The sequence below is a fragment of the Neovison vison genome, chromosome 1 (genome assembly GCF_020171115.1).
Source record: "Neovison vison isolate M4711 chromosome 1, ASM_NN_V1, whole genome shotgun sequence".
Taxonomy (NCBI): Eukaryota; Metazoa; Chordata; class Mammalia; order Carnivora; family Mustelidae; genus Neogale; species Neogale vison.
The window spans coordinates 24,518,172-24,539,878 of NC_058091.1; the positions used below are offsets into that span (position 1 = coordinate 24,518,172).

Sequence of the window (21,707 nt, forward strand, 5' to 3'; positions counted from 1 at the left end):
TCCGGTTGGGAACTGAGGGCGAAGAGGGCTCAGTCACACGCCTAGACTTTGCGTCCCACTACTGAGTAGCGAACCATAGCTTCCCAAGGCCAGTCGCCCTGAAGGCCGCCCTCACACCGGTCCACTACCCGAGCTAGGTGGACAGCTGTGAAAGGCTTCCCAGGGGAACGGCACATCTGCCTGGCGCCCTTCCTTCCGGGAGGGCTGGGAGCCATGAAACGACTTGGCAGACACCGACCCTCGTCCATTACACAAATATTTCTGTGAGCCACTCTGTGCTGGGCGTTGGGCATGCTCCGATGAATCAGACTGGGCCGAAGCTCCGAACACGAGTGTACCACTCGGCCGCTTCCACGACCTAACCGACTCCCAGGAAACCGAAGTCTTCCCAACCTTGGTGGACGAGGGGGTGCGGGAGAAGCTAAGCTTTCGCCCTACCCCATCGCCTTCCGGGACTCACCGCCAAAGCCCCGCCCCTTCAGGGGTGTTCACGACTGTGCCATAAAGTAGGGAACAGTCTTTGCTCCTGAACTACCCGCCTCTATCTTTACGACAGACCGTATTCCATCTCGCCAATATGGCATCCCCCATTTAGCAGGCGCGGTGGTTTCTACCCAGATAGCCGGGGGCAGTGCTGAGCTCCGGCAGTTGATTGTATAACCCGAAGCGCTGAAAGCTGCAGTTAATGTGCTTTTCTGGTCACGATTCCAGGAGCTCACCCTTCTCTGAGGGTCAGGAGTTGCCGCTTTCTTCTAGTTCCTGCAAGTTCTTTCTCTGCCCCTGGTTTGTTCCTCGTGCCACCTCCGGACACCCCCAAGTCCCCGACATTCCCAGACTCAAACTATGAGCCTTCGGCAGCTGCTGTTGCGCTTGCCCCGTTATCTCGGGGTGTCGGGTTCCCCGCGTCGCTGGTGGTGGTCCCCGTCCCTCGATACCATCTCCTCGGTGGGCTCCTGGCGTGGTCAGTCCTCCAGGTCCCCGGGCCACTGGAACCAAGTGGTGTCAGAGGCAGAGAAGATCGTGGGCTATCCCACGTCTTTCATGAGCCTCCGCTGCCTGCTGAGCGACGAGCTCAGCAACATCGCTATGCAGGTGCGGAAGCTGGTGGGGACTCAGCACCCTCTGCTTACCACGGCCAGGTGAGCTACTTACTCCCTATCCTCCTGACACGCTCGAACCCACTCGAATCCTTTTTCCTGGCCGACACCCCCTGCCTCGCTCAGACTGACTCCCTGCTTATTTCTTTTTACCCCTTTCTTTCCTTAGCTCTCCTGGACATTTGATGTCGTCTCTTCTCCAATCCGCTCACCTTAACTTTCTTCTCCATTTGCTCAGCTGAGCGGATAAGTGGTTTAGTTTTGAGAAAACACCTGTAGTCTTCTCGCGTTTCTGCTTCTTAATTATTGAGGGTAAAAATGCCTCAGTGACTTGTAGAGAAATCGAGTAGGGATGTGGGTGTAAGTCACTTTGTGGAAATGGTCTTTTTTAAAATAGGATAGATTAAAGTAAGATCAGTCAGTAGTCACTGTCCTCTTGGGATTTTTATCACTTATTCTATTTTCACTACTACTGTGAAACTTGCTATTAGGATTTTAAGACCACAACTTATGCTTCCAGTAAAAACAAATAAACAAAAACCTTTTTTATTTGAAAATAATTTCAAGCATACAGAAAAGTTGCAAGAATAAAAATAAAATAGTTTAATAAAATAGTTTAATCAGATTACCTATTCTAAACATATGTACATACTATTTACATTTATGTGTAAATACACACATTTTTAATGAATTGAGAGTAGAATGCATACATCATGGTCCCTTATGCCTAAATATGTAATTGTGTATTTCCTAAGTGTAGGAATATTCTTAACAGTAATCAATTTAAACACATTTAATATTGATAGAATACTTTATTAATATACCATTGATTTCCAGTTTTGTTAATTGACCCAGAAATGTCCTTTATAGTATTCTTTGCTCTCTAGTTCAGGATCTAGCCTAGGATCACATATTACAGTTAATAGTCATGTCTCTTTCATCTCCTTCAACTGGGAACATTTCCACAGCTCTTGCTTTTGTGAGTAGAGCTGTAGTTAGTTCTCAGATGGGGCAGTTTTGCCCTCTCGGGAACATTTGGTAGTATATGGAGGAGTCATGCTTGGGGCATGCTGGAGGCCTGCGTTAGTAGGTAGAGGCCAGGGATGCAGTTAAACGCCTTGGAATGCCCAGCACAGACCCTACAATGAAGAATTACGGGCCTCCCAATGTCAATAGTACCAAGGTGGAGAAATCCTAGACAAAAATTACCTTTATTTCCCCCGTTTTCCTTTTTTAAATGAAACTTATTTTGAGGTAATTATAGATTCACACGCTGTTGGAAGAAATAATAGAGATCCAATGTACCCTTTACTCGTTTCTCCCAATGGTAACATCTGGCATAACTATACTCTAGTATCACAAGTAGATTACTGACATTGATACAGTCAAGATGCAGAACATTTCTGTCACCACAAGGATCCCTTATGTTACTCTTTTCCAGCCACTCCCACTTCTCTTGCTTACCCCCTTGGTATAATTTTTTGAGACACCTGTCATTTCTTTGTTACTACAGAAGTGACCAAATAACAATAAAGTGATTTTACTTGTTGGCATTGTTTCCAGTATCAGGAATATCATCTTATCAGTGGGCTAAACTTGTCCTGTAGTTAGAAGGTTAATTCTCTGTAGATTTTAGATGTTATACACTCAGAACACACACACACACACACACACACACACTCATATGTACTTACATGTTTTAAGGCTTATTAATGAAACTAATGAGCTTACCATCTAATTTAAAAGTTGTAACTACCAATCCTTCTGAGACTATCTGTACTCCACAGTCCACGTCCCTGAATCCCCGTGTACTGGATTTTGTGTTTGTTTTTCCTTTTTAAAAGTTATATTGGTGTTTCTCTAAATAATATGTTAAATTTTGCTCACTTTTGAAATTTATAAATATGGTAGCTTATTGCTTGTAGTCTGCTCTGCTTACTTTTTTATCCGTAATTGTTCCTAAGATTTGTCCATGTCGTGCTTAATTGTACTTCATTAGTTTTTCACTGGTGTATGAAATCCCGTTGTTTGACTATACCATAGCCTTCTCTCAATCAGCATTTGAGTGGTTTGCATTTTTGTTTTATGAAAAATGCTGCTGTGAATGTGCTTTCGCATATCTCCAGGTGTACTTGTCTTGAGAGACTAGATGGAGGAGGAGTGTATGCACGTGTTCAGTTTTAGTAAATAATAGCAATTTGCTTTCCAAAATGATTGTACCAGCTGCTGCTCTCCTGAGCAATGTCTGAGTTCAGATTACTCCATGTTCTCCTAGCACTAGAACCTTGAAGTTTCTTAATTTTTGCTAATCAAATAGTGGGTTTCACTGCGTGTGGTGGTAATAGTGTTAGTGGCAGGGCTCGTAATAGTACGTTGCATTGTGCCTATTATTGTCTTTGTAATAAAACATTGAAGTTAAAAGGGCAGAGCTGGAAAAGGCCTTATTAATGTGTATATTCTGAGAGTTGTAATTCATCTACTTAGTTGCCAGAGCATTAGAAGGGGTGTTGGAGAAGATGCCTTCTAAAGCCACCGGAGACACACTAGATGAAAGCTTGTAAGACTAATTGGCTCTAAAATTTCCTGGTTGTCGCCTGCCCTGACTGCCCAGTATCATAGCACAGTGAAAGAAGTGGAGAGGAACAAAATAAATAAGTTGCAGTAAAGGTGATAACATGTATGCGTTGTTTTATTCTGTGAGAAAAGGAAGAGCTAACGTGTATGTAGTTTTATTATTCTTTGATAGTGTATCACAATTTAAACTGTCTGAACTCATGGGCAGAACAAAAACACCTTTGGGGGAGGATGTCCTATTTTTATCTGTTTTAGTAGCGGACCAAGCGTTTGATCCAAAGGGTAAGCAGACTGTGATTATTGTAAATTATAGCTAAAAACATGGATTAAGCAACTATATATTTTTGAATCATGTACACCTTACTTTGTTGAAATCTCATCAGCAAAGCATTAATAATTAAGAGGAAGGATGTGAGGGCTATCTGGCTGAAACATCTGTCACCCCATTGATTGCCATGGTTGATTCGGCTGATCTGGCTGGCTAGGTAGGTGTCCCCTTCCTCTCTCAGTGCTCCATGTGGGTCCCTCCTGAAGCTGTGTGCTCTGTTGAAGAAGACGACCTACCCTGATAGAGGAGAGGACTGTTTTTCCATCAAGGATATACGAGTAGCTGTACTCCCCTGCTAGGACCTCCAAAAAAGCTCTCAAGGTCCATTTGTAGGAGAATGTAAGGTAGTGAAGCTTCCAAGACTGTAGACACATCCAAATGCAGTGCTGCATTTGGCAGTCTGCCTTTCTTTAAAAAAAAAAAAAAAAAAAGAAGATGCTGTCATTATGTTAGCCAAGGATGGAAAGACCCCCTGTAGTTGATTTAGTTAAACATAGGAAACTGGACTTTGTAAATTCTTTTACAGTTTCATATTTTGGGTGTCTTATTATTGACTTAAATCAATATTATAACCCCTTGGGTCATTTTACTTTTTGTTTAAATCTGCATGGTATGGTAGAGATGAATTATGTCTAATACCCTAAAATTTAGGTGAAGGGTGGGATTTTTGGTAAGGAAATCACTATAATTTATTCTCACTACCTTCTCTTTCTTTGCCTATGCCATCTCATCATGAAAGGAAAAAGAGCCTGGAAGTGTACTCTAACACATTCAGAAGTGAGATTAAATTTAAAATCTTGGGGCACCCAGGTGGCATAGTTGGTTAAGCACCAGATTATTGATTTTGGCTTAGGTCATGATCTCAGGGTCATGAGATTGAGCCACGTGAGGGCTCCGTGCTCAGTGGGGAGTCTGCTTCTCCCTCTCACTCTCCCTCTGTGCTCGCTATTTCTGTCTCACATACATACACAAAATCTTTAAAAAAAAGAAGAAATGACATGGGTAATATTTTAGGGTAGTTGTATTATATTACATATCATTTCCTTTGTGATTCTTTTTTCTCCTTTCTTCCCTAGGCTATCATACTTCTTCTGGGTAAAGGGAGGACCTGAAAAGCAAGTGCAGTAAAGTAAAATGAACAGCAAGAAAGGAATTAAAATAGTTAAAACAATATTGGGAGGGGGAAGGCAGGAGGAATCATTCTACATTATGTCAAGTCATAGATATAATTTCATTGATCAAGACAGTGGTATTGGCAGAGGAATAGACAGATCGATGGAACAAAATAGAGAACCTAGAAATAGATCAACACAAATATGCCAAATTGATTTTTGACAAAGGTACAAAAGCAATTCAGTGGAGGGAGAATAGTCTTTTTAACAAGGTGCTGGAATGATTGGACACCATTGGCAAAAAAAGAACCCTGACCTACACCTCACACCTTAAGAAAAAAAAAAAAAAGGAAAATGGATACCTGTGAGATCAATGTAAAATGAATTTAAATGTGAAATGTAAAACTGTATAACTTTTAGAAGAAAAATAGAAAACATCTCTATGATCTGGGGCTAGGTAAACAGTTACTAGACATAACACCAAAATCCCATTTCATAAGAGAAAAAAAAGGGTCAGGAATTTGACTTCATCAAAATTGAAGTCTTTGTAGGGGTGTCTGGGTGGCTCAGTTGGTTAAGCGGCTGCCTTTGGCTCAGGTCATGATTCCAGGGTCCTGGGATTGAGCCCCACATTGGGCTCTCTGCTCAGCGGGGAGTCTGCTTCCTCCTCTCTGCCTGCCTCTCTGCCTGCTTGTGATCTCTCTCTGTCAAATAAATAAATAAAATCTTAAAAAAAAAAAAAAGAAAGTAAGCAAGACAATTAGAAAATGAGCAAAAAGACCCTGTAAAAATGACAAGTAAGTATATGAGAAGGTGGCAGGTAAACATATATAACATTAGCCATTAGAAAAATGTAAATTAAAACCATGATAAGATAACTGCTACTTACCTGCTAGATAGGCTAAAATGTAAAGTACTGACAATCTGATGTCCTCGTGAAGATGCAGAGAAATGAAACCAGATTTCTTTTAACGCTGCTGATGGGAATGTAAAAATGGTACAGCCGCACTGAGAAACAGCTTGGCAGTTTCTTATAAAATTAAACATACACTTCCCATACAAACCAGTGATCGTACCCCAGAGAATTTACTCCAGAGAAGTAAAAACTTGGGTCAAAACCTATACTCAAATGTTTATAGCAACTTTATATGTAATAGCCCCAAATTGGAATAACCCAGATGTCATTCAGTGGTGAACTGTTGAACAAACGATATTGCAGCCATGAAATGAAACCGTGTTCAACAATGAAAATAACTGAACTATTTATTCATACAACAATTCGAATGAATCTGGAAAGAATTAGGGTGAATGGGATAAGTCAATCCACACTACTAGTAGGAATGTAAAAAGCCACTACAGAATACAGTATGGTGGTTCCTCAGAAAAATTAAAGAATTACCATGTGATCCAACAATTTCACTTCTGGGTATATAGCCAAAAAAAATTGAAAGCAGGGTCTCAGAGAGATGTCCATTCTCCCATGTTCATGGCAGCATCGTTTCCAATAGCCTAGTGGTGGAAGCAGCCCAGATGTCCATCAGTAGGTGAATGGATAAACAAAATATTGTGTACATATAATGGAATATTATTCAGCCTTAAAAAGGAAATTCTGGCATATGTTGCAACATGGTGAACCTTGAGGACATTATGTTAAGTCAAATGAGCCAGTCACAAGAAGACAGATACTGTATTATTTCATTGATATGAGGAATCTAGAGTAGTCCCATTCACAGAAAGTAAAATGGTGGTTGCCAAGGGCATAGAGTTTCAGTTTTGTAAGATGAAAAAGTTCTGGAGATTGGTTGCACAACATATAGTAAACTGTACACTTAAAAAATGGCTAAGATGGTAAGTTTTATGTGTGTCTTACCACAAAGAAAAAGTCAATCTCAGAAGTTTATATATTGGCGGAAAGAAAGAATTTCCTCTACCCTTCAAGATCCTTCTAGCTGGACTAATAATCAAAATGACATGGAGAAAAAATGACATGAGACAGATTAACAGGAGAAAATCAAATTTAATAGCATATATGTGGGGAATTCACATAGACATGAAATTCCAAAGAAATGAAGCAAGGAGATGGTTATATGGGCTAAGAAGAGGAGGAGGAGTATGGGTATTACAAAGGGGAGAAAGACCATTAGCAGGAAGGTGAAAGGAGATATTTGGAAACAAATGTTGTCCAATTATTCAGATAAGTTTCTCAGGGAAAGAGGAGTCTCTGTTAATAGCTCTCTTCCTGGTATGAGCATGCAGTTGAGGGGGAGGTGAAGAGTTTTTCCTTGATCTGCTGGGTTTCAATTGCTTTTAACTCAAAATAATGTTCATGCCAAAGTAGCCAATCTTGGCACAGCCTGCCCTTGGCCCCTGTAATACTGTATGATTCCATTTATACAACATTCTCAAAATGACAAAACTATGGAGATGGAGGACTGGTTAATGCTTGCTAGAGTCAGGGACAGAGTGGGCAGCAGGGAGGATATAAATACAAAGAGGTATTTTGTGGTGATGGAACATTTCAGTATCTTTTTTTTTTTTTTTAAACATTTCAGTATCTTGATTTTTTTTAAAGATTTTATTTATTTGACAGATAGAGATCACAAGTAGGCAGAGAGGCAAGCAGAGAGAGAGAAAGAGAGAGAGAGAGAGGAGGAAGCAGGCTCCCTGCCTAGCAGAGATCCCAATGTGGGACTCAATCCCAGGACCCTGAGATCATGACCTGAGCTGAAGGAAGAGGCTTAACCCACTGAGCCACCCAGGCAGCCCCAATATCTTGATTTTGATAGTAGTTACATGAATCTCTACATGGAATAAAGGTGTTAAAACTATGTACACTGACACATATAAATGAATACAGGTTAAGAAAAATGCTGAAAATGGAATAAGGCTGTAGTTTTGTGTTTTGTTTTGTCTTAAGATTGATTTATTTGACAGAGAGAGAGAGCAGGGGGATGGGGGCAGAGGGAGAGAATCGAAGCCGACTTCATGCTGAGCGCAGAGCCTAACGTGGGGCTTGATCTCACAATCCATGAGATTACAACCTGAGCCAAAACCAAGAGTCATACGTTCAACTGACTGAACCACTCAGGCTCCTAGGTCTGTAGTTTTGTTAACACTAATGGACAAATGTTAATTTTTGGTTTTCATATACTGTGTTATAGCTGAAGACTGAGGAAAGCCAGATAAAGGATACATAGGACTCTATACTATTTTTGTAACTTTCTGTGAGTCTGTAATTATTTAATTATTTTAAAAAGCTGAAAAGAATCACTTTGAATTGAGAGAGAGAATGAATGAGTGAATTAACCAACAAACAAGCAGTAGGCTTAGGAGACAGGAGACCTGCATGTTCTAGTTTTATTCTGTCAGTACGTAACGGTATGACCCAAGGTAAGTTATTCCATGTTTTCTGGGCTTTAGTTTCCTAAGCAATGAAGTAAGGAGCTTTTATAAATGATTTCCAAAGGTGTTGCCATTTCTATACTAGTATAGAAATTAGTGTTGTAATTGAATATGGCAGGTAAGAGAGCCATTGTCATTTCTCAAGCAGGGAGTGAGCAGATTGGATGCAATGTGGTAACACAGATCTATGATCCTTTTCCTATTATTTAAAAATCCTAAAGGCTCAGAAAACAGAATGTTTTTTCATGCTCATAAATCTGACCTGAACTGATGAGCGATTATTTATAGTCTTTCTTTATTCCACTTAATGTGAATATTCATGCATTTTTTGCTGCAGAAATATTCATGTGTTTGATTACAGGGTGCTGCCCCAGATCCTACTGGAGTGCAGGGGAGAATGCACTTTCCTAAAATCAGAAAAATTTTGAATTGGTTTCAGGGACTTTGGATGAGATATTGTGGACCTGTTTAACTGGACAGTGGGCTGTGGGATGGACTAGAAGGCCAGGTATGTGATGTAGATTGGTAACGTGGTGGGGGTTTAACAGGGCAACAGTACATCAACTCTTATCTCCTCACAACTTGTACCCTATGGTTTGTTATTACCTTGCTGATTAAATGTGATTATCCAGTAGTGCAAAATATATATTTTTTATTTTTAATCATTTAAATTTCTGTATAAATCATTACAGATCTCCCCTACTATCTGAAAGTAGAGCGTTTCTATGAAACCTTCGATAAGCCAAAATGGCATCAAGCAAAAGAAGCAATTACCATTAATTTATATGGAAAACTTTTTGAGTATTCCCAGACCCAAAAAATAATCTCCCTTAGGCTTTTTTTGATATCTTAGGACACATCTTGCTAACGAATGCTCAAAATAAATCGAGATAAAGCACAGATGCTCACAGATATAGTTCAAAGCTACAGCAGTTTGATGCTAAGATGCTGAGCATAGTTCCCAGGGAAGGATCTTGGTGGTTCCAGTCTCGCTGCTCCGGGTGTGTGCTGCTTCTGTAACGGCTCACTGCAAAACAAACGTTGAACGCTATTTTTGCTTTTTGCCTTTTTTCATAAAAGTGAAAATCCTCTTTGTATTTCTTTTGGTCAGTGAACTAATATATGTCTTTTGTAAAGCAAAGTGGCTCTAATGTGAACTTTTGAAAGGCAGGGTATTCTGTATTATTTTGTTTGAAGTACTTTTAGTTTTATATATACCTACTGTCAAGAACTGAAATGTTTTTAATAACCATATGGAGGACACTTTATTGTTTCTAAGGTAATGACTTACTTTTTTCACATAGAATTAAATTTTTGTTGTTTATACATAGTTGATATTGAGTAATATGGCCTTATTTGTTTTCGTTGATTACTATTGACATATTTGGCTTTTAGGATTAAATTTTTGTTTAAATACTCTTATCTTTTTACTTTTGCCTTGATCTCTATTGCACATTTACATAGGTAGGACTAATTTAGTATCGTTTAATGGAGACAAATTATGACATTTCATCTCTCTCTAAGGCGGTGTTGATTCCTTGGCAGACACTTTTTGTTCCCGAGTTCACTACAGTTACTTGGCTACCTATAAAGCCTTATTAGTCTTTTCTGCATGTTAAAATTCTTCAGAGATCTTTGAATTTATTATTAGAAATTTAATTTTAGTCTCTTCCATGTTTATAAAAGACCTTTTCTAGATTCAGTTCTGTAATTACCGACTGAAAACCTGCGTTACTTATGAAGGAGTTTTTTTTTTTTTGGATGACTAGGAGAAAATTAAAAATTTTAATTCATTCCACAAATATTTGAGGTGTTCTTGGCATGGAATGTACAAACAAGAATAAGACACAGTTGCTTCCCTTCAGGAATTCATCAGAGATGGTATAGTGAGCCTGAGCTCTATAATCAGACTGTTTAGATTTATATCCTGTCTCTACAACTACCAAGTTATGTGATCTCAGGCAATTTCCTTAACCTTTTTGTGTTTTAGTTTCCTCATTTGTAAAATGAGAATAATAATAGTACCTATATCTTAGGGTTTTATGAAGATTAAATGGGTAAATATAGGTAAAGTGCTTAGAAGAGTATCTGGCACCTAAAAAGTATCCAAGTGTTAGCAATTTTCATTATTGAAATTCATTTCAGTGGGGAGATGTGCTAATAGTGAGAGTACCTTGGGATATATGCTATAGTATGTGTGAATGATATGCTGTAGAGACAGGGATAAAAAAAAAATCTCTACAGAAAATTGAAGACTTTCAAAGATGAGATGACCTAAGAGTTGGGTCATGTTGGATGGAAAGGAAATGACCAAGGCAGGGACATAAAAGAGAAGAAATTGCTTAGTCAGCGGTAGAGAAGTAGTAGTTTGGTGTGGTCTGAACATGGGATGGGATGAGACATAAAGGATAGGTTGAACATATTTGGACAAAAAATATGAAACAGTTGTATTCTTGGAGTACGAAGCAAGTATAGGGTTGTGATTCTATGAAAGGGAGAACAGATGAGATGAAAACTATCACTCTGGCTTTGTGCTGGGAGGTATTTTCCAAATAGCCACACAGAGAGAGGAACAGGAGCAGAGGATGGTGGTATCGGTGAGTTTGAGACAGATCAGATTTTGGGGAAGCGAAGGCAGCAGGAAATTGTGGGGCAGAATATGGAAGAAGAGGGAGTATACAGAGAAAGGCTCCAGACAGCTGAGGGGCCCACCTGAGTTTATTGTTGAAGTATGAGCAGCACATACGTAGGATGAAAGTCCGTGAGGCTGGGGAGCTATAAGCTGGCAGTTCTCAGAGTTCTCACAGAGCTGGGAGGCATCTGAATTCTAACTGGACATTATGGAAAGACTTTGTTGAACAGCCAGGCCCTCAGTGAAGACCCCAGAAAATTATGCCTCAGTAATAGGGATAAAGCTTTAGAGGGCAGACTGGTCAAGAACCTCCCTAATAAAACTAAACAGCAAGTCTTGCAAAGATCAGGCTAACCCAGAAGTAGTTTAACTGCCTGCCAAAGCACACCGAAATTCCTTTTTTTTTTTTTAAGATTTATTTATTTATTTGACAGACAGAGATCACAAGCAGGCAGAGAGGCAGGCAGGGGGATGGGGGAAGCAGGCTCCCCGCTGAGCAGAGAGCTTGATGTGGGGCTCGATCCTAGGGCCCTGGGATCATGACCTGAGCCGAAGGCAGAGGCTTTAACCCACTGAGCCACCCAGGCGCCCCGCACACCGAAATTCATAAAAGGAAGATTAAAATCCAGTCACTCAACAGCACAATTTAACAATATCCAACATCCAATTAAAAATTATAGGACAGGGGCGCCTGGGTGGCTCGTGGGTTGAGCCACTGCCTTCGGCTGAGATCATGATCTCAGGGTCCTGGGATCGAGTCCCACATCGGGCTCTCTGCTCAGCAGGGAGCCTGCTTCCCTCTCTCTCTCTGCCTGCCTCTCTGTCTACTTGTGATCTCTCTCTGTCAAATAAATAAATAAAATCTTTAAAAAAAATTATAGGACATTTCAAGAAGCAGGAAAATATGACATACCAGGAGAAAAATCAGTCAGTAGAAACAGACCCGTAAGACACTGATGATGGAATCAGTAGACAAGACTTATTATAAATATGCTCAAGTTTTTATTTTTTAAATTTATTTTAATTTTAAAAACATTTTTAAATTTAAATTCAATTAATTAACATATAATGTATTATTGGTTTCAGAGGTATAGATTGTGATTCATCAGTCTTATGTAACCCCCAGTGCTTGTAACATCACATGCCCTCCTTAATGTCCCTCACCCAAGTACCCTATCCCCCACCACCTCCCCTCCAGCAACCTTAGTTTGTTTCTTATGATTAAGAGTCTCTTATGGTTTGTCTCCCTCTCTGGTTTTGTCTTGTTTTATTTTTTCCTCTCTTCCCCTATGAACCTCTGTTTTGTTTCTTAAATTCCACAAATCAGTGAGATCATATGATAATTGTCTTTCTCTGATTGACCTGTTTCACTTAGCATAATACCCGGTAGTTCCACCCACGTTGTTGCAAGTGGCAAGTTTTCTTTTTTTATGGCTGTGTAATATTCCATTGTATATATAGACCACATCTTCTTTATCCATTCATCTGTTTCTGAACATTTGGGCTCTTTCCATAGTTTGGCTGTCGTGGACATTGCTGCTATAAACATTGGGGTGCAGGTGACCCTTCAAATTGCTACATTTGATCTCTGGGGTACATACCCATTAGTGTGGTTGCTGGATTGTAGGGTAGCTGTATTTTCAACTTTTTGAGGAACCTCCATACTGGTTTCCAGAATGGTATTACCAGCCTGCATTTCCACCAACAGTGTAGGAGAGTTCTTATCCTCAAGTTTTTAAAAGAAAGCATGAATAATAATACATGTGATGGAAAAAATATGTAAAGGGTAATATCTGGGGTGCCTGGTTGGCTCACTGGGTTTAGCCTCTACCTTCGGCTCAGGTCATGGAGCAGAGAGCCTGCTTCCCCCACCCCCCGCTTGCCTCTCTGCCCTCTGTCAAATGATTAAATAAAATCTTTTGAAAAAAGTAATATCTGTAACTCAAAGTTCAATATGTAAAAGGAAAAAATTTATCTGGATTGGCTCAACAGTAGATTAGACCCTGAAGAAGAAAAGATAAGTGAACTGAAGACATAACAATAGGTAACCTTTCCAATCTGATACAGAGGCTCCATGAACAATTATAGCTAATATTCTTAATAGTGAAAGACTGAATGTTTTCTATGACAGGACTCAAGGATATTCTCCTTTCCTCTTCTGTTAAAATTTTACCAGAAGTTCTAGCCAGTCAAGAAAAAGAATTTAAAAGCACATTGGGTTAGAAAATAACAGCAAGTCTTAATTACTAAATAACATCACATGCTAGGAAATCCCTAAGAATTTACAAAAAAGCTACTAGAGCTGATAAGCAAGTATAGCAAGCATAAGTTATATAATGTCAAAATATACAAACCAATTGTGTTTTCTTATATCAGCAATGAACAGTTGGAAAATGGATTTGCAAAATGTTCGCTGTAATATAAAAAACATGAAATGCTGAGGGATAAATTTAACAAAATACATACAAAGTCTGTACATTGAGAGCTATAAAACACTGGTGGGGAAATTAAAGATGACATAAATATACCCTGTTCATGAATTGGAAGAATTAATATTATTAAAATGTCTCTTCTTCCCCAAATTCATCTATAGATTTAACATAATCCCTATCAAAATTTCTACAGCTGATTTTTTTGTCAAAATTGATAAGCTGATCTAAAATTAATCTGTGATTGCAAAGATTCACAATAGCTAAAACAATTTTGAAATATAATCGTGCAATTCTAGCATCACAGGATTTCAAAACTTCTAGATAGCTACAGTAAACAAGACTGAAGGACTGGTGTACAGACAGGCATATACATCACTATGACTGAATATAGTTCTGAAATGGACCCACAGGTATATATGGTAATCCATTTTTGACAAAGGTAGCAAGGCAGTTAAGTGGGCAACGGATAGTATTTTCAACAAATGGCGTTGGGGGAAAAACCTCATGCCATAAAGAACAGTGACCTTGAAATGGATCCTATACCTAAACATAAAAACTAAAATACAAAAATTCTAAAAGAACACTCAGGGAAAAAAATTGTGACTTTGAAGTAAGTGGAGAATTTTTAGAAAGCATGAAGTGTAAAAGAAAAAAAGAACTAGAGTTCATTGACATTTAAAACTGCACTTAAAAAAAATGCTGTTAGGAAAATAAAATGGCAGTAGGGTGCCTGGGTGGCTTATTTGGTTGAGCATATAGCTCTTGGTTTCTGCTCAGGTCGTGATCTCATGGGTTGTGGGGTTGAGCCCCTCCTCAGGCTCTATGCTCAGCAGGGAGTCTGCTTGAAGACTCTCTCCCTCTGCCCCTCTTGCTCTTGACCGTGAGTGCTCTCTCCCTCTCAGATAGGCAGGTAGGTAGATAGATAGGTAGATAGAAAAGAGCAAGCCACAGAGTGGGATAAAATATACACATGTCTGGGGGCGCCTGGGTGGCTCAGTGGGTTGAGGCCTCTGCCTTCAGCTCAGGTCATGATCCCAGGGTCCTGGGATGGAGCCCCACATCTGGCTCTCTGCTCAGCGGGGAGCTTGCTTCCCTCTCTCTCTCTGCCTGCCTCTCTGCCTACTTGTGATCTCTCTCTGTCAAATAAATAAATAAAATCTTAAAAAATATATATATACACATGTCTGACAAAGGGCTGGAACGTACAAAGAAGTCTTAAAACTAAAGCAGACAACCAACTCAAAAATTGGGAAAGATTTGGACATTTTACAAAAGAGGTTACCTAGCCAGTTAGTAAAACTGAAAATGACAACATGCTTAACATCATCAGTCACCTCAAAATGCAAACAAAGTAAAACCAGAAAGAGGTGTCACTGCATACAAACAAAAATGGCTAAATTTAGGAAGTCTGACCACGGTAAATGTTGGTGAGAATGTGGAGCAGCTGGAACTGTCCTATGCTGCTAATGGGACTATAAAATGGTACAGCCACTCTGAAGAACTATTTGGTCTTTTTTTAAAAAAAAGGTTAAGCATACCCTTGTACCTTATAATCCAGCAATCCCACTGCAGCGTATTGAAATGATAGAGAATGAAACAAATGTGCAGTCATTTTTTTTTTTTTTAAGATTTTATTTATTTTTTTGTCAGAGAGAGAAAAAGCGAGTGAGGACTTCCTGCTGAGCTGGGAGCCTGATGTGGGGCTCCATCCCAGGACCCTGGGATCATGACCTGAGCCAAAGGCAGCCGCTTAACCGACTGAGCCACCCAAGTGTCCCTGCAGTCAGAGATTTTAACACAATTATTCAGAGCAGTTTTATTTACTGTAGGCATAAACCGTAAACAGTCTAAATGTCTATCTCAGGTGAATGGAATATCCTTCAGAAAGAAAAATGAGGGGCCCCTGGGTGGTTCAGTTGTTGAGCGTCTGCCTTTGGCTCAGGTCATGATCCCAGGGTCCTGGGATCGAGCCCTGCGTTGGGCTCCCTGCTTGGGAGAGAGGCTGCTTCTCCCTCTCCCACATCACCTGCCTGTGTTCCTGCTCTTGCTGTCTCTCTGTCCCATAAATAAATAAAATCTTTAAAAAAAAATTTTTAAAAAGAAAGAAAAATGAGTTGATTAATGATTCACTCAATAACATGGTTGGATCTCAAGAACATTATGCTGAGTGAAAGAAGCCAGATACAAAGGAATGCCTGCTGTATGATTTCATTTACACGGAAAATCTAGAATAGGTAAAATTATACTGACGGAAAGCATCCACTTTAGTTGTTTGCTTGGGGCCTTAACGGGAACAAAGGAATTTTTAGGATACTAGAAATGTATCATATCTTTATTGTGGTGGCAGTTACACAGATGTACACATTTGGCAAAACATTTTACTGTACACTTAAAAATGTGTATGTTTTATTGTTAGTGACTGTTATTGAATGTGTCATTTTATTGCTGAAGGGTGTTCCTCTGCATGGATATAAGCAAATTGTTTATCTGTTCACCTTAAATGAACATTTTGATTGCTTGTAGCTTTTGGCTTTTGTGAATAAAGCTGATATGAATTAAAGTTGTTTTGAAAAATAAAAAAGGAGGGGCACCTGGGTGGCTCAGTGGGTTAAAGCCTTTGCCTTCAGCTCAGGTCATGATCCGAGGGTCCTGGGATCGTGTCCCGCATTGGGCTCTCTGCTCAGCAGGGAGCCTGCTTCCCTTCCTCTCTCTCTCTCTCTGCCTGCCTCTCTGCCTGCTTGTGATCTCTGTCTGTCAAATAAATAAATAAATAAATAAATAAATAAAACGAAAAAGGAAAAGTTGTAGCTAGATTTTGAGGAGCTTCTTTATGTAGTGTTAAGATCTAATTTAATTTTGAGATCAGCGGAGACCACTAAGGTTAAGTGGTAGAGAGATTTGAATAGATATGTCTTTTGAAAGCTGATTTTTGTAGCTATGAAAGTTGTGGGTTGCAGAAAAGATAAACTGGAGTCATGAAGGCCTGGCTATAATCTAGTTATCTCTATAGGTTGCTATAATCCAGTCCTCTCTCCCCCTGCACAGCTTTATTGAGGTGAATGGTCAAGTAAAATTATATATAGTGTACAATGCGATTATTTGATATATGTATACCTTGTAGGATGATTACCTCACATAATTACCTTTGTATGTGCACTAGTGTGTGTGGTGAGAATGCTGAAGATCTATTCTCATAGTAGATTTCAAGTATACAGTTGGGTGTTACTAGCTATAGTCACCATGCTGTATATTAGATACTCAGTACTTATTTTCTTACAACTGAAAGCTTTTATCCTTTGACCAGCATCTCCCCAATTTTCCTACTCCCCCAGTACCTGGTAATCATCATTCTACTGTCTTTTTATATGGGTTGAGTTTGACCTCTGCATTTTCTCCCCTTTTTTCCAGATTCCAGATATAAGTGGAATCATACAATATTTGTCTTTCCCTGTCTGGCTTATTTTATTTAGCATAATGTCCTCTGGGTTCATCTGTGTTTTTGCAAATGGCAGGATTTCCTTCTTTCTCATGATTGAATAATATTCCACTCTGTGTTTGTGTGTGTGTGTGTGTGTGTGTTTATATATCACATATTCATTAACATTTATCAGTCAATGAATTGTCATTCCCCTATCTTGGCTTAAGATGTTCCCATATACTGGCTGTCATGAATAGTGCTGAACATGGGAGTATAGGTATTGCTTCAAGACAGTGTTTTCATTTCCTTCAGATGGATACCTAGAACTGGGATTTTCTGGATAGTTATGTTTTTAATTTTTTCAGGACCCTCCATATTGTTTTCCGTAATGACTGTACCAGTTTACATTCCCACCAGTAGTGCACAAGAATTCCCTTTTGTCCTTATCCTTGCCAACACTTACTATCTCTTGTCTCTTGGTAAAAGGCATCCTAACGGGTGTGAAGCAGTATCTCATTGTGGTTTTGATTTACATCTCCTTAATGATTAGTGTTGAGCACCATTTCATGTACTTGATTGCCATCTCTGATTTCTTTGAAAAAATGTCTTTTCAGGTCATTTGCCCTTATTTTCATTGGATTATTATTGTTATTATGATTTTGCTGCTGAGATATATGGTTTGCAAATATTTTCTCCCATTCTGTAGTTACCTTTTCATTGTGTTGATTGTTTGCTGTATAGAAGCTTTCAGTTTGATATAGTATTACTTGTTTGTTTTTTGTTTTGTTGCCTTTGTTTTTAGAGCTAAGACCAATGTCAAGGAGCTTTTTCATTGTTTTCTTTTGGAGTTTTACAGTTTTAGGTTTTACATATAAGTCTTTAACCAGCTTCAAGTTGATTTTTGTGAATGGTGTAAGATAGGGATCCAGTTTCATTCTTCATTCATTTCTTCTTTCAGCAGCTGGTCAAGTGTGTCCCCTAGTGGCCAGGTACTGTGTTTATTACCAGGGGATTCAAAGAGCACAAGGCACTGAACTGCAACTCCCCTACCCCTTAACAAAAATTATATTCAAATAAGGGAAATAGATGCATAAAACAATAAGTGTAATAAAATGTTGGACTAAAAGTATTTTCAAGTAAAATGAAGACACAAAGAATAGAGGGGTCCACTAGGCAGGGGGCTAATGAATCAGGAATGCTCAATGAAATGACTTGAGTTAAATATTAAAAATTGAGAAGGTGTTTTTGGTGATAAAGGAATATGAGGGTAAGGTATGAACTTGGGCAGTGGTGGTGAAATTGAATTATCAAAAATGGATTTAAGGTACATTTGCAAAGTGGAGTTGACAGGACTTGGTAATTTTGAAAGTAAGAGAACAGAGTTGAGGCTAAGCTAAGAATGAGCTAAATAATTGACTATGATGAGGTACCATTAATTGATAGAAGGCATACAGGAGGAGAAGCATGTTTGGGTACAGAGTATGGGGGAGGTTGTTTTTTTTTTTTTTTTTAGATTTATTGAACTTGAAGTGTTTGTGGCATGTGGAGATGTCCAGAATGCAGTTAGAATGGCTCCAGTGCTCCTAATGGAAGTAGACATGAGCTAGAATTGGAGGGTAAGATTTGAAGCCATAGGGATTTATTATCTTTTAGGAAGGGGATATAGAATAATGTTAGTGTTGTTTGATTAAAAAGGAAGAAATTGATTTTGGATTACTAAAGCAAATAAAAGAAATTTATTGGAAAGACACTAGGTAGATCACAGTTTCAAAGGGGGAGTTAGAAAACCAGGCCTTAGAAAGAATGGAAACTGGGGAAGCTCTAAGGGTTATCAGAAGCATGAATTTGGGGACAATTTCTCTGCAGTACAGCACTGTTTTCAGGTAGTTTTGGCTCTGGCTGCCTTTTGTCCTCATATGGCTTCTCAAAGCTCAAATTCCTATAAGGGAAGATTAATTTGGCCTTTTTTTCATCTTGTGACTATTGTAGATCAGTTCCTTTACTGGCAAATGTTATACTGTGAGCTGCCCTGCCTGGGTCATTGCCCTCTCCTTTGGTCAGTTAGGGGGTAACTAGGGTAACTACTGTATTTCAGACCAACTTGAACCTCACAGAATAAGGGAAAGGAATTTCCTTAAAGGAAGATGAAGTGTAATGAGACAAAGGGAAAATAGGTTCTGGGCAGGACACCCCCACCCCCCCGCTTAATCCTGAGCTTAGTGGCTGCATGAAGCCATTGGTGCAGCTTGAGGGGTAGATGGCATGTAGGAGTGTACATGATCTGATAGGCAACATAATTGTGCATTCAGATCCCATTTAGGCCTGCGTCTGTTTTCTTTGATGATGGCCTGCTGGAATTTAGAATTAAATGCATCCAATAATGATGAATGATGAGCTACAGGACTGCATGGTCATATAACATTGTTGTATTCAGTTTTCACCAGTCTACTAGTGAGCCAGGTGATTTTTCTCAAAAGGAAATAGTTACTTCATTTGCTTGCTGAAGGGGCCATAGCCTTGTTCCAAAACTGCTGGGGGGGGGTGCTGTGTGGTATTAATTGGGTCCTTTTGACAGGTTCAACACATTATTATAGGTGGAGGCATCTTTTGACTTGTCTATACAGTCATAATGTTGTAGGGTAGGAGGGCAGTATGTACACCTGCTATTTAAGCAAGGAGTGTCCCACCCAGAACTTGTTACCCCTTTGTCTGGTGTCAACATCTCACCTTTCCTTTAGAAATTTTAGAAATTTCCCCTAAAAATGCAGTGATTTTGATAAAGAAATGGAATTCATTCAGCTTCTCCGTTGTACTTTTTACTGTAATATTCCTTCCTCCTGAGCCAGAGAGCCATTGTGGGATTCTGTCAGTTTGTGGGAATATCTGAAAAGTAGGATGTGTTAGTCTCACAATGACTACTGTGAGAAGAGGCTGAGTTGGAACTCCATCTCTCTGCATGACTCATAAGTCGTCACTCTGACCATGGGCCAGTGGGGTATTCTTAATTCCTAAGAGTTAATGTTAGCTCAGAGCTAGTAGGTAATCATTGAGGGCATTGGGTATTTCCCTTTCAACTGCTCATGATTACCTGGGTAAATGGCTAAAGATCATTTGAAAAAAAAAGGTATTCCATAAGGGAATTGGCCTCCAATTCATTTAACAACTGTGGGTCTTGGCTTTGGGTCAGAGGTCATGACTCTCTAAGTGTCTCATACTGGTCTCTGTTCACTAAATGTAGAGTTGTTTGTTTTTAGCTATTTAAATCCAAACAGATCTTAGTGGGATGGCCCTTCATTTGAATTCTTGGGTCTGATTAATGAAATATAGATAGGGATTTCTGCCTATCACAGCAAAGCCCGAGATTACCGAATATTACCCTGCTGCCTTGTTGGATCACCATGTCCACTTTGCTTCTGGCAATTAACAGCTACCACCTGGACCCACCCAACCTTCCCTGAGCTCCTCCCAGCACTTTCTGAGTTTAGGGAGTCCATGTCAGTTGCAGTTCTTCCCACCCAAATCCTTAGCCCTAGCAAGAGCTGTTGGAACGGTTAGTAATGACTGTAGTGTGCCCCTTACCAGTCCTTTTCTGGTGTCAAGAGTGAAGGGAGAATCTTCTGGGCCCAGTTGGGAGACTGAGGAAGAACAGTATGTTATATGAATAAAAGTTGATAGTTTGAATAGAGAAAAGTGGTTCGTGAATCACATCTTTACACCATGGGCTTCGCTTTTTCCAAAGAACTACCAGCACAGAACCATTTTCATACTGGGAATTGCAACTTAGTTTAAGTCAAGTACCATCATCTGTCATAGTAAACTAATGACAATTTGACCAAGTTTTGTACTCAATTTGTAATTTTATTTATTTTAGTTGTATAAGAACTATAACCATACGGTGTTTATAATTTCTATATTTGGACATATTCAAATGATATTTTAATACAAATCATTTAAGGCAATAACGGATGACTGAATTTTTATCCTTTAAAAATGTAACATATACCACTCAAGGATGAGGAATACTCATGAGTCTGTGTGATTTGGGGCCCAGTTAATAAGGATAAATTGATCATAGGTTTTGAAGTGCTATAATACTTAACTCTTTGTGCTTATATTTTAATGAATTAAGATTCAGATATCCATCTCTCTCTCTTTTCATATTGCTGATCACTGATGTATTGCCAGCTGCTTTTCATCAATACTGTTATATTCTATAATTATCCCTTCTTTATCCTTTTACACAGAATTTTCCTGTGTGTGTGCATGCGTGTGTGTGTGTGTGTGTGTGTGTGTGTGTAACACCTTAGAGGCTCTTTAGTTACTCATCTGTGCTTGTGGTTTGAAGAGTTTAATGAATGTTTTTCTAAAAATAGCTGCCTTGGAGTAGGTTTTAAAATGGGCACTAGATGTTAACCATTCAGATAGCTGTGTCTGATTTAGTACTTATTTGAAGTTCTAGATACAAATCTTTAGTTTATGGAGTGCAGCTGCACTTGCTTTTCTTCCTATGACTCACCAAAGCTTACTCAAAGCCTTTCATTTTTTTCTATTTCTCTATACTGAAACTTCATTTAAACAAATATTTTAAAATAGTTTTAAAAATTACCATTCTTTTGGAATCTCCTTGGAAGTTTATTTCATTTGCTCCAAAGATTTTTTTTTTTTTTTTAAGCAAACTGAGTTGGTTTTATTTCCAGAGTTGTGAGGTTAGA

At 39.1% G+C, this 21,707-nt stretch overlaps 1 protein-coding gene across 1 annotated transcript in view; it reads left to right on the forward strand.

Moving 5' to 3' along the window:
• The first annotated feature begins 567 nt into the window (after window positions 1-567).
• PDSS2 (decaprenyl diphosphate synthase subunit 2) overlaps window positions 568-21,707 on the forward strand; it is a 255,955-nt gene continuing 234,815 nt past the window's right edge. The window contains exon 1 of the mRNA XM_044244610.1: window positions 568-1,139. Coding sequence (XP_044100545.1) covers window positions 844-1,139 — 296 coding nt within the window. The 5' untranslated portion in view covers window positions 568-843. The remainder of the gene's footprint in view (window positions 1,140-21,707) is intronic.